The 13,527-nt window shown below is 42.4% G+C and overlaps 1 protein-coding gene and 1 pseudogene across 5 annotated transcripts; one reads left to right on the top strand and one right to left on the bottom strand.

Annotated features, from left to right (window-relative positions):
* The first annotated feature begins 5,149 nt into the window (after nucleotides 1-5,149).
* cyb561a3a (cytochrome b561 family, member A3a) lies at nucleotides 5,150-9,210 on the top strand. Of its 5 annotated transcripts, none has more exons than XM_067227967.1 (7): nucleotides 5,150-5,236; nucleotides 6,338-6,474; nucleotides 7,333-7,537; nucleotides 7,725-7,933; nucleotides 8,081-8,235; nucleotides 8,431-8,599; nucleotides 8,729-9,210. In XM_067227967.1, the coding sequence occupies exons 2-7, from the start codon at nucleotides 6,346-6,348 to the stop codon at nucleotides 8,750-8,752; spliced, it is 891 nt and encodes a 296-aa protein (XP_067084068.1). In that variant the 5' UTR covers nucleotides 5,150-5,236; nucleotides 6,338-6,345; the 3' UTR covers nucleotides 8,753-9,210. The 5 variants fall into 5 exon arrangements, with proteins under 5 accessions (XP_067084068.1, XP_067084069.1, XP_067084067.1 ...); XM_067227968.1 differs by having other exon boundaries at nucleotides 5,202-5,222; XM_067227966.1 differs by lacking the exon at nucleotides 5,150-5,236 and adding an exon at nucleotides 5,669-5,808.
* Nucleotides 9,211-10,001: 791 nt separating this feature from the next.
* Nucleotides 10,002-12,076, bottom strand: LOC136933065 (D(1A) dopamine receptor-like; annotated as a pseudogene).
* Nucleotides 12,077-13,527: the final 1,451 nt, after the last annotated feature.

Here is a 13,527-nt window from a genome sequence, read left to right as displayed (position 1 = left end):
CGACGATGCTATCCTTGGTGCTGAACTATCAGAAGGCTAGTGCTGTCTTTGGTTTTGAACAATGACAAATGTGTGGCGGCCTGCGGAAACTCTTCACATCGTGAACATTTGGGTCTTTCTGGGTATTATACATATTTGGAAACTGCAAACTATCCTGAATACAAATATGTTTAAATCACTCAGATATCTTTATCACAACAGAAGTTACATAATTTTAAAGTTGACCTGTGTCAATAAAATGATAACCGAGAAAATTGCATTCCACTCCACTTTCATTCTAATTCTGTGGCGAATATGGAAAGTAAATCCTTTTGTTCGTAATCACGTTGTGAATGTAAATGTCAGTTTAAGTATAGGCTACATTAATAACTTCTCAGCAAGTTATTTTTAAGTTTAACAGCCTGACTTCATTGATCAGTTGTTTGGGGCTGCTGCAGCACACAAAAGAGCAAGCAAACTGAGCATTTGATTTGAAATGGCTTGGAAATCTTGCTAGCTGACATGTCCAAAAAACGTTGAAATTAACAGTTTTTCAGAAGCTATACTTTTTGTACATTACAATGACGTTTAGGGTGTTAACTATAGAAAACATCAAAAATCTAAATTTTGACAGAAAACTATTTTTGATCTTTTATGGCTTATAGCCAGCAATGACCGCGCGGCCGCGACATCTGCCGGGTTTCCGCAGAATGCCACACAAATAGGCTGCTATTGTGCTTTTGTTATAATTTTTTTTTTTTTCTCTCACATTGGTGAATATAGGCTATATTTAAAGGTATGCAGCAATGTATAAGATAGGATGGAGATACATTTTGAGTGGATTTAGGGGAGGGGCCTCGAGCTCCAACTTTGCGGGGGGGCCTCTGCAAAGTCCCGGCCGCCACTGGCTACTGCTGCTACTGTCTGTGTCCTCGTGGAGGTGCTTCCGAAAGGAGCTTCAGCAGCAGAACCAGTGGAGCGTAGTCGCCTCAGCCTCTCTGCTCCGGACGGATGTTCCATTCCTGGAGGTCGTTCAGCTTGTCGATCTCCAGACTGCTGAACGGGAGATACATTAACACTGACCATGCTTATCATCCTTCATCAATAAATACAATGAAATACAAGTTGAATGGCAATTGAGAGTATTCATGAAAATACAAAGGGTTTCATGATGTGCAGAAGTGCATGTTAGCAAACATTCATTGACAGTTTTCAGTCGCTGCTATAGGTTGTACGATCCCTTCCGAAGGCTGATCTGGCTAGTGAGCGGATATTCAAAGATAACGTTTGTGTGTGAATAACTTTCAGATACCTGGCTGGACTCCGTCAGGAATCTCATTTCAGACTACATTCTATTTTCTCTTCCGCAACCTGCCTAAATCTCTGCAGACCAGGTTAGATCAAATACCTCACCCAACTCAGGTATGGTAATCACACACCAACATTTAGATTAAACTTGAGAGCCCTGCCTAACTCCTAAACAAAGTCCTAAAATGCACAACTATAACAACATTTATATTGACGGGTGAAACAAAATGCAACTTCTGTCAACACATTTGAGACCACATATTAAAACGTGCACAAGCAAAAACAAGTCATTTGGACATAAACATTGAACATTGGAATTTTGAATACTTTATTGGGTCTCATCCACATTTATGGATATGAGGCCGTATGCTTATCTGCAGGGTGTTACTTCAGAACATACTGTAGGTGAGGAGAGTTTGATCAGTTATTCTATGACAAAAACAATGAAGAAAAGCATGTAACGATAAAAGTTGTTTTTTTCAGACCCTCGTCACAAGCTGCATCATTCTGACATTTGCTATAATCTGGCTGTGATAAATCAGGACTTTCAGTAGTAATGTTGATTATTTGTACAGATAGACCTGTCCATGTAAAGGGTCATCTTAGAGGTGAAAGAGAGAACAAGTTGCTTGCTCTTTTCAAAGGTTTGACTGTATTTGATCAAATCAAGAGAGCTAAAATACACTAATGTTTTTCAGTGTTTTTCTTGGGAATTATTAACCCTGCTCCATAAACCACTCCCTAGGCTTTGAGGTCATGAACTTACCAGATCCCCGGTTAGTTTAGAGGTCTAAGCTTTATGATACGACCATTGTATGCATGTACTGTACTAATCATCATGAGTTCTTTAATTCACTTGCAGTATTACAGTATCACAGTGCAGACAACCAAAACTCACACGTGATCACAAATGTTCGACTGTTTAGTTCGACTCCATAGTTCTGGCGTCACCACCATCCCCTTGATTAATCATTGATTTAGAAGTTATGAGAGTGATCTAAACTGCAGTCTGGGTCTGGCAGGAGTGGTGAGTACACTGATGATCTGGGTAACACTCTCCCTCTGAAGAGGAGACTCCAGAGGGTCAGAGTTCAGCTGGACTGGGACAGGGGGGAGGTGTCCTTCTACGACCCTGAAGACATGACTCACATCCACACTCAGAAAGACTCCTTCACTGAGAAACTGTGTTGCTTCTTTGAGAAGTTAAGGCCTGTCTGGGGGTGTTATGTAACACCTACAACATGTAGATCCACTGCGTGTGTGTGTAGGGGGCAGGAGTGCTTAATCAGGTTTAGGCATCTGAAAGGAGGTGGGATGCAGGAGTGGGGGGTAATGTATTACTGTCATGTCAAGACATCTTCATAGTGGAGTTATATAATAAAGATAAATATGATAAAGGACTATGATAAAGGACTTCCTCACAAACCACCCACAAACTGTAAAACTCGGCCCCCACCTCTCCTCCACCATCACGCTAAGCACTGGCTCTCCACAAGGCTGTGTGCTGAGCCCACTACTGTACTCCTTGTAAACTCATGACTGTACTCCGTCCCATCCCACCAACACCATCATAACATTTGCTGGTGACACCACCGTGAACGGGCTCATATCAGGACACGACGAATCAGCGTACAGAGATGAAGTACAGAAACTGACAGTGTGGTGCTCAGGCAACAGTCTGTCACTGAACACCACAAAAACAAAAGAATGAATTCTGGACTTAAGGCAAAGTGCAGATCCGGCCCCACTCTACATCAACGGGGACTGTGTGGAGAAGGTCCACACCTTCAAGTTCCTAGGAGCCCACTTATCAGATGACCTCTCATGGTCTGCCAACACCTCAGAGACATTCAAAAAGGCACAGCAGCGACTACACTTCCTGAGAGCACTCCGGAGAAACAACCTGGAGTGTAGTCTGATGGTGGCCTTCTACCGCACCACTATCGAAAGTATACTAACCTACTGCATCTCGGCGTGGTACTCCGGTTGCACTGCAGCAGACAAGAGAGCCCTCCAAAGGGTCATCAACACAGCCCAAAAAATCACTGGCTGCTCACTGCCCTCCCTGGAATCCATTGCCCACTCCCGCTACCTTAGCAGGGCCAATAACATCTTGAAAGACTCCTCTCAACCGGGCCACCACCTGTTTACTCTCCTGCCTTCAGGCAGACGGTACAGATCCTTTAGAGGACGTCTTAAGAACAGTTTTCTTTTGGGACTGGATTTTTTCTCTGTCCAGATATTTGAGTGTGTTCACTGTACAGTTTGAGGTGAGCAGAATGTTTATTTTTAAATCATTGTACTATCTATTTTCATAATGAAGGGTTAGGATTACATAACCTATGTTGTCATATTACCAAAACAAAGGGATTTTGTGTTTGATTGATATAGTAAAATGAATGGTAATCTTAATGTTAAATGTCGACCCACCAGCACATTTAAACAGATTTTATTTTGATCATCTGAAAAATATTTTGTTGTTTCTCCCCATCACCATTTAAAACGTTTAAAATATGAATTCACTGTCATTAAAACATTTATAAGAATAAATGATAGTTCCATGCAATGTTTGGGAAGTTTTTTTACTATTTACTTCAGTAAAACATATCCATGATTAATCATAACAAGCTTTAAAACGTTAGAATTAGACCCAGAGGAGTGCGATGCATTCACATGATGTCATTTCCTGTCTGTTCTACAGCCTCTCTGGTAGGATGCTGTGACTGGCAGTCTTTCCCTTCCTCTCATCTACAACCTGATGTTGTGAATCTTAAATTTGACAAATCATTGAAAAAAAGTACAGAGGATATGTTAGAAACTGGAGATTGGCCAGATATTTACATAACCCTTTTTGGACATATCCCACCTCATAAAGTCAGCTCAGCTCAGTGTTGTCAGGTGGCTGAGCGGTTAGGGAATTGGGCTATTAATCAGAAGGTTGCCGGTTCGATTCCCGCCGAGCAAAATGACGTGGGCAAGGCACTTCACCTTACTTGCCTCGCGCTGGATAAGAGCATCTGCTAAATGACTAAATGTAAATGTTGTCAAGGCAGGAAGGGCTCCCTGCTGGGTGGGAGAAGATACAGGAGTCTCAGCGAGACCACAGATAGAGCCCTGTTGTGTTGTTGGCAGGTTTAAGCTACATGGGAGAATGACCTACAGTTCCTCACCAAGCCTGAGGCAAAGTCTGTTGCTAGGTAGAAAAGTGCCTCTGCGATATTGACATCAGAGACAAATGGGGTGTGGTGGTGGTTAGCTAACATACTCCCTGATGCAGAGAGAACAATGTGTAGTGCTGAAAGCACTCTGACTATTTTTATAGATAGTTTAAATCATGATATTATCAATTATATAGACGAGGGGTTATGATTCTGTAGATATGCTGTCCTATTAATGATTCAATTGGAATCATTAAATGTTGTTTGATTGATATAGTAAAATGAATGGTAAACAGAATGTTAAAATGTTTGTAACATCCTATTCTGCAAAATTCTACATCCCATCACATTTGAACTGATTTTATTTTGATCATCTGAAAATGTTTAAACTTCACATTTAAGAGTCCTAAAGGGATGAATAAGCTTGCTAAGACCAAGTGTGGAGGGTACTATCTATCTATCATAAGGGTTGCAGTTCTTACCCTGTGGTCAGCCAGAAACGGGACGTTCACCTAGGTCTTAGAGCACACGTGAGACTGATACTGTCTCACCTGGCCGCCAATGAGCTGTAGAGGAGAGGAGATACAAGGAAGGATGAGCAACAGAGTGCTGCGTAACTGATCTAGTACAGCTTCAGATACAGCCTGAACAGGAAGGAAGTCACACTGTTGTCAGCTGTCACACTTCAGGAAATCTGACCTGAACTCCGCTCACCACCATCACCATGGTAATCGCTGCAACAGCACACAGAGGAGAGGACCTGGTCAGACAGGCCTTGTGAGTGCTTGTGTGTGAGTGCACTTACATTTGGAGTGAGCTTGGATCTCTCCTGAGACATATTTGGGTTTTGCTTGACTCGCTGCGCCACAGAGCACTTTCCATAGAATTGAACGGGGTGCCTTCTTTAAAGAGCTTTGTTGCTTGGTCGAGTTATACAGGTCTGTGCGAGAGACTTGATAGAGAATTGATAGACAACATTCCCCGGTTTGCGCCGTAGACACTGCGCCGAGCACTCATGGATGTAGCGTACCGTATAAATTATAATCCATATTCATGCAATGGTGTGGTGGCATGACTTTGTGTGTCTTTGTGGCGTTCCATACATGGCTTTCTATATGAGCGCGTGAGCCTGAATGCGCAACCCAACATAGCATACGCTCCGTGGATTCGTCTAGCAAGAAACAGGTGGCTTTGTAGTGTGAACTACTTTACCCACCATGCTTAGCGAATAGCGACCTCAATAAGGAAGTGCGAACTTACGAGTTCCTAGTTTAATCAACTTATTTAAGAATCTTAGATTTAGACAGTGTTATTTGGAAGTCACCAATAATCATTTCTTACTTATGGCAGATTTGTAAACAAGGTAGGAATCTTTGCGATCATCTTATTTTACGGTGATATTTTACTAGCTAGCTGGATCTGCTATCAATATTATAGGTTCTCTTCAAATAAACCTTGCACAAGGTCAGCCAGGGACACCATATACTGTACAGGCCCTCTTGCTGCTTTGGTAGATATTTCGTAAGGGCATAATCTGAAAATCAATTTACTCTCAACTCATCCTTGATTTGCAAATTAGACATCGCTAGGGGACATCAGGGCTCTGATCTTTCAGCAGTCTAACTTCCCCTATGATCCCCTAGGATTTACTGTTTTACTTTGGTATGGGTCCGTGAATGAGAGAGTTTGTGAGAGGGAGAGAGATTCTTCAGCATACCTGTTCAACATTTTAGTTTTCCGTGTTGTATAGGCTTTGTGCTTGTGGTAAAAAACTAAAGTAAGCCAGTGCCACTTGCCACTGTCCTATCAAGGTTCTTCCACTTGGGCTTATTGGTCGCTCTGGCAGCATTCCTGTTATGAATGTCTGCTTCACTGTTTTCTTCTACTGGCAGATGCACGGATGCAGTCTCCCCCATCTCCCACCTGCTCTGAAACAAATGACTTTCTACCTTTAAGCCAACTAAGAGTAGAAGAATGTGGAAGTGAAAGAGCAATTGGAAAACTGATACAAGAACTGAAATCATACATTGTAAGTATCAACTAAATACAAACAGCTACATGGAGGTGTGGTTTGGAAACTTTAGGGGGGATTTTATATGATATTTTAAGGAAACAAATCATTCTTAGATTGGTGTTCAACTAGTGACAAATAGCAGTTGTGACTTTGGTACAAGGAAGTAATGCAGATCTGTTGATGTAAGTTACGAGTTATTTATGTCATATGAAATGGAAAATGTATATTTCATTTATTTGATTAGCTTTTGGATAGAGTGCACATTTGCGGCTTTCTCATTACTAGAACCACTGCAACCATTTGGGGCTATTTAGGGTGTTGGTACTTGTTTTTAAAGCTTTACATGGATTGGCTCCATTGTATATTTCAGATCTCCTTATGTTGTATCACACTTCCAGGCCCATTAGATCATCAAACCAGTTCCTTTTAGCCATTCCACAGACTCGGATGAAAACAAAAGGTGATGGTGCCTTTTCAGTTGTGGCCCCTAGTCTGTGGAATAGACTGCCCATTTAAGTCTCGTCTTAAAACGTATTTTAATTCTTTGGCTTTCGAGTCAGTTTAGGGTCACTCGTGCTTAATTGTTTTGTTTGTCTGTTGTTTCTATTTATTGTTGTTTGCCTTATTTGATAACTTTGTACAGCACTTTTGTCGGCGTTGTCTGTTTTTAAATCTGCTTTATAAATAAATTGACTTGACTATTATAAAGAAATAACTAGTATAGAATGCTGGTACTATACTAGAGTCCCACTAATGTCTGTAATTAAAGTAACTTTTAATGGGAATACTGGAAAGCCACCCTGTCTAATTGACATTTCCATCGTCACTTGATACTTGTTACCTCTCAGAACATTTGTTGACTGTTGCTACTAGGTGACAGATATCCCCAGGATGAGGTCCACAGTGTCTTTCTACGTGTGCTATCTGCTGTGCCTGTGCCTTGGAATGGCCTGCGTGATGTGTGTGTGCTACTGGAACGCCCATTGGAGAGGGGGCTTTGCCTGGGATGGCTCAGCCCTTCAGTTCAACTGGCACCCTGTCCTAATGGTCACAGGTCTGGTGGTATTGTATGGCAACGGTAAGACCGTCTGTTGTGGCCGGTTTCATAACCTGTCTGCGATGCTTTTGTGTATTATAGTCCCAGAAGAGATAAGTGAAAACCTCCTACTGTCGTGTATTTGCGAACCAAGATCTGAACACTGCGTGTGGTGGTAATATAATCCTTCCTCTTTTTGTGTCCCCCCCCCCCCCCCCCTATTCTATAGGAGCTGTGTTGTACCGTGTGCCCCTCACCTGGGGCGAGAACAAGCTGCCCTGGAAGCTTCTGCACGCTGGGGTAATGCTGCTGGCCTTAGTCCTGTCAGTCCTGGGGCTCTGTGCCGTGTTTGGAAACCACAACCACAATCACATTCCCAACCTGTATTCCCTCCACAGCTGGGTCGGCATATGCACCACAGCCCTCTTCACTACCCAGGTATCCACAGTATCCAAGCACAAACAACAACCTGTTATTTCCCTTCTCGTTTGTCGTCTTGCACATACGTTGAACTGGTCGTGACCAGCTGTCAGGCTCGGACACACGTTCTCTGAGTGTGACTGCTCCTGGTTTTCTTTCCTTCAGTGGGTTGCAGGACTCGTTGGATTTCTTCTGCCCTGTTCTCCGATGCCGTTCCGCAAGCTGCTGAAGCCTGTCCACGTGTGGCTGGGAGCTAGCATACTGCTCCTTAGCATCGTGTCCTGCATCTCAGGGATCAATGAGAAGCTATTCTTTGCACTGTACGTTCCATACTTATTTGAAATACCCAGATCGATTTGTTCCATATTCCTGCAAATGTGTTACAGAATTTAAGCTTCCTTTTTATCTGATATTGAATGTCAATATTGAACACTGAAACACACATAGCTAGTCATGGCATATGGTAGGTTGATGTAGAAATATAAATTGTTTTCAAAGTGTGTTCTTTATTTTAGGAAAGCCAACACCAATGGGACCAAGCCATATGCAATGCTGCCACCTGAGGCAGTGTTAGGCAATTCATTGGGGGTCTTGATTGTAGCCTTTGGCTTGGTTGTCCTGAAAATCCTGTCCAATCCCAATTGGCAGCGGCCAGAGCCCAGAAGTAATGAAGCAACCTATAGGGTGAGAGCAAAATGTAGTAAATAATAAAACTGGTACAGTTTTTTGTATTTTGTCAAAATAAATGTTATTTGGAAGATAATTACATCAAACTGTCAGAGAAACTGATTGTCCTATGTAACTTATCCACAGCCACTGCTTCAAGAAGACACCTGAAGAGACATGAGGGATACAGAACATCTCTGGCAGTCTGCTAACCTTCCTACTATTACAACTTTCTGGACAATCCTGCAAATAGTTGTCTCATTTAGATATACATATTTATAAAATATTTGGTTTACCATAACATGCTTTTTGCACAAGTAAATACATTCGGAGTATTTTATTTAAGTTATTTGTTTAAAATGTTTCTTCAATCATTTATGTCATTTTTTTCCCAAAGGGCCAAGCTATCTGATCCTACCAAGAGCCTGTACAGCAGCAATATCAAACTGTCTAGTTAAATATACACTTTAATACATTCGTCATCCACATCAAAGATTCAGTCTAAACAATTCCCCTTAGTACCAAGAGTTGTGCTTGAGGGTAGACTTTCCTTTCAACTCACTCAAAAAAATGCAATAAAAGAAGACAACATACTGAGTCATCGGGGCTTGTCTTGGCATTATAACAAATATGTCTGTGAATGTGTTTTTGTGATCATTGTTAATTATTTTGGTGGATTATTTTTCCTTAGCTGATTGAACAGCACTTTGGCTAACTATTCTATAAATAATTTGAACATATTCTTTTGGGGAGGTTTCTTTACAAGTTTAGGATCTGCAGCAGTTTTTATGTAGCCTCTTAATCTTATGAGCTCACATTTGTCAATCTGCAGTTATAAACCACCCTGAGGGTGTCCATAATAAATAGGTGTGGTCCAAGTTTCAGGCAAAATTCGACTTACCCAAGATAGTCTTGAAAACAGTGATCTACTGCATGAACTGCAAAGGCAGGTGTTCAGGTCGAGATTGTCTCAGAGTATCCCAGGAATGTGAGCAGTTAATGTCTTGCTGTGAGCCACATGACCATGCAAGGAGGAGTTGCCACTGACGTTGATGGGGTTATCTTTTCAAGAGACAATTCAGTCTCTTGATCCTAAACAGACATGCTGTCAAAGAGTCACATTTTACATTGACCCTGTCCGATATACCATCAAACCACATGTCTTTGACAATGTGAGGCAGTAGATATGCGTGGCTTAAGGCATGGTATAGATATTGGAGTCAGATAGCTGAGTGGTTAGGGAGTCGGCCTATTAATCAGAAGGTTGTTGGTTCGATTCCGGGCAGTGCGAAATGACATTGTGCCCTTGGGCAAGGCACTTCACCCTACTTGCCTCGGGGAGAATGTCCCTGTACTTACTGTAAGTCGCTCTGGATAAGAGCGTCTGGTAAATGTAATATTGGCAATTCCTGGTTTTGTGTCAGTGATGAGATGCCAGTTCATTGCTTAATTTCACAGTTTGATCCGTATTTCTGACACAAAACCGTCTGTATCCCAGTAGCATGGAGAATGCCTGGCGGAAGTCTGTGTTGAAGGTGACAAACAGGAGCAGACCAAGAGGGTGTAGGTCAGGATTACAGAAGGGGACCATACAGTTCAGGATGAAGAAAGGGAGCAAATGGCAGACAAATGCTTTAGTGATAATGGAGAGAGCCTTGAGTACCTTGGTCCATCTTCAAAGAAGTCTTCAGGGCCTTCACTACAGTCCTGGCAGCTCCAGGAGTGCCGCACGTTCTTGTGTAGAAATCCGCTGGATCTGTCTCTAAACGATAAAGGAGATTCGAGTGTGCGTGACAATCATGATGGTGACAGATGTGTAGAAGCTGGTCTGGGAGGAAGTGATGGCATAGGTGCGATTTAAGCTTGTGTTACACTTCTTAGCAGACCCTCTCCTCCAGTCCCATAGATGTCCCCTGGGCTTCATGCCAGCTGAGCTGCACAGGAATTAAAGAAATGAGAACAGAGTCCACGCCACAGCAATCATGATCAAAGCTATACTTGGTATGTCACCTTCTGCTTGTTGTTGAACGGGCCCGCCAAAGCCTAATATAGATCCACATGGATGATGCACAAGTTGAGGATGAAGGTGGTCCAAAGGGTCGAAGACCACCCACACCTAGGAGAAGCTTCCGAAGGGCCACAAGCTGGCCACCTCCTTCTGGGCATGATTGTGGCCATTGTGGCCACAAAGAGATCCGTCCAGAAACATCACAAACATGTACTCAACCTTGGAACGCAGATGGTGGGATCTGACCACAGCGGAGCACACCAGGGCGTTCCCCAGACACGTGCTTAAGACCAACACGTAGAGCCCACAGGCTGTGTGAGTCACCAGCCCTGACCATACTCAACTTTCAGTATCGTTGCCCACGTTCTGCAACGTTTCAAAATATATACTCTGCAGAATGAGTGAGGATAGGCATTTTCTTTATAGAACTTTGTAACCTTATTTGCCCTCTCACACACTAGCTCTGTGTACCTCGTGTACCTGCATAACGTGTGATGCCGTCCTTTGTAACTCTCCTACTGTCATAAATACTTTCCTTTTCCCCAAACAGTGAACATTATCTTCACATGACATACTCTAAGAAGATTTCCAAACAGTAAAAAAAAAAAAACACACAAAAAAACTTAGGAATGGTAAGGTGAGAACAATCACTGCCCCCCCCCCCCCCCCCCTCCTCCTTCCAAGTCACATATCATCTGAAAAAATAAAGAAATTACTCAAAATGTTTGACTGTACCGGAATTAGTCTATGCATATCAGGTAATTACTAACATTAAATGTAAAAATCAGTATGCGATTCCTTAACTCTCATGTTGACATCAACAGGCCTCCATCTACAACAGCATAATAGAATTCCTATAATCCAGTCACAGCTTTTGATTTTGAAGTGCCACCCCATGATTTTCAGTTGCCCCCCTCCCCCCCCTATGACAAATTTCTGGGGGTGCCACTGGTGAGAGCTGCAAGTGGGAGAGATACTTCCTCCTCTCCCCTCTGCACTCTGATTGCTGGAACTCAGGAGGATAGATTGTGTCCTTGATCAAGGCACTTTAATTAAACTGATCCAGTAGTGCTGCTCAAGGTCCCACCCTCATTTGGTATGCAAGTCAAGGTATCTGTTGGAGACATTTTCTGAAATGTTTAACACATCTATCGGTAACATTGCACAAGGCGGCAGCAGATTGCACTCAGTCATCAACACACAACAATAGGGTGGTTTATCAGATTCATCTACAGATCATGCACAGTATCCTACAATTAACTCTTACGTTTTTTTCATCTAAAAAAAGTATTCGATGCCTGCTGTAACACAAAAGCCAACATAAGTTGGCAAGGTTGGTTCAGAGCCGCTATATAAACACGTACGGTACCCGAGATATAAGGATAACGACGCGCTATATGATCGCATTGCTCCTTGGAATTCATTTCGATGGTCCTCCGTCCACCTGTGATGTCATTGCAGCAGTGGGCGTAAAGGGGCATGACCATGAGGCGTAACTTGGTCGGAAGCGGTATTGAAATTGGAGGGTTAGTGAAAGTTAAACCGAGGAGCCTCTTTAACAGGCGCTCTACTATCTTTGGGGACTTTCGTGGAAAAGCGACTTTACAAGCGTCATCTATTGTCAGATCGTGCATTTTCAAACTAGGATCGACAGAATTTCAGGACGATTTTGGAGAGGGGGAAACTTATCAAGGCAAGTTAAAACAAGGGAATCACTGCGATAAAAAAATATATAGAATTGTGTTCTAAGAAAGTTATAGTATCATCTTACTTCAGGTCAGTAAAAATGCTTTTCAATAAGTTTTAAGGTGTGGTATTTCTTCAGGGGACCAAACATTGACTCAGCATTATGGAGATTATCGCTTTTATTAAGAAAACCACACAAGTCACATCATTTTGGGATATTCCTGATGGTACGGTTTCAGGGAGTGTGGAGTTGGCTCTGTTTTTATGAATTAGGCGAACTTTTTTTTAAACCTATGTATTGACTGTAAGATAAAACGAAATATTGTCTTTGTCTCTCCATATTGCTGGTCTACTTCAAAGGTACAGCCTATTACATGGCCTAAGTTAACGTGGTGTATTACATTTTTGTGTAATTCTTTTATTAATCAATAAGATGAAGATGCAAGCAGATTCAAAGGGTAGTTAGTTAGAAGTCTTAACAATCTGACCAGACATTTTGACCTTTGAACCTGATCCACTGATCCTGGATTGTCTTTCACCAGGGTTCTTCCAGATGGAAGGGTCATTTAAAATGATGGTTAAGAGCCGCTTGGCAACCATTCTTGAACCCTAAAATCTATGCCAATGTTTTACAAATCACCATTATCAAAAGGCACGATTGACATCATTCTTAAACTTGGTCTATATCTGTTTGGTTGCATAAATGGTTAAAATGGGGAAAATAGATCTCAACTGTGAGTTCCTCTGACCAAATTGGTTTTCGCTTAGACCCAAAGGTAGTTAGAGTTTCCTGGATACATCACTTTGTTGATAGACTGTTGCTAGGAGGCAGTTCCCAGGTCGTGGGGTGATCATTGACTTGTCTCTGTACCTCAAGGAAAACGAAAAACATCTGTGACACTGAACAACAGCTTACTGTGGGGATCACATGCCTAGCTGCCCTCTCAATCTAGTCTGGGTGCAAGCATGTCTAAAATGCCAGCCAGCAGACACTATTTGGCTAGATTATTCGACACGTTATTGACCTTGGTACAATGCATGATTATCACATCTTCTGCAGTTTATAGATGTAATCAGTGGTGAGGTTTGACTGGGTCCTCATGCTGTGTTTTGAAAGTCCTAAGCCTCTGGACTCAGTCCCAGCTCTTGCTCTCGGTTTTGTAACGTGTGTTTTGTAACTTGTGCAACGACCGCTGCCACGTTCTCAATGAGGAGCGAGGAGATGCGGGGGAGACGGAGAGTCATCCTCTCC

The sequence above is a fragment of the Osmerus mordax genome, chromosome 24, assembly GCF_038355195.1.
Source record: "Osmerus mordax isolate fOsmMor3 chromosome 24, fOsmMor3.pri, whole genome shotgun sequence".
Classification (NCBI taxonomy): Eukaryota; Metazoa; Chordata; class Actinopteri; order Osmeriformes; family Osmeridae; genus Osmerus; species Osmerus mordax.
The sequence above is the reverse complement of the archived record's forward strand: the minus strand, read 5'-3'. Positions and strand labels throughout refer to the sequence as shown.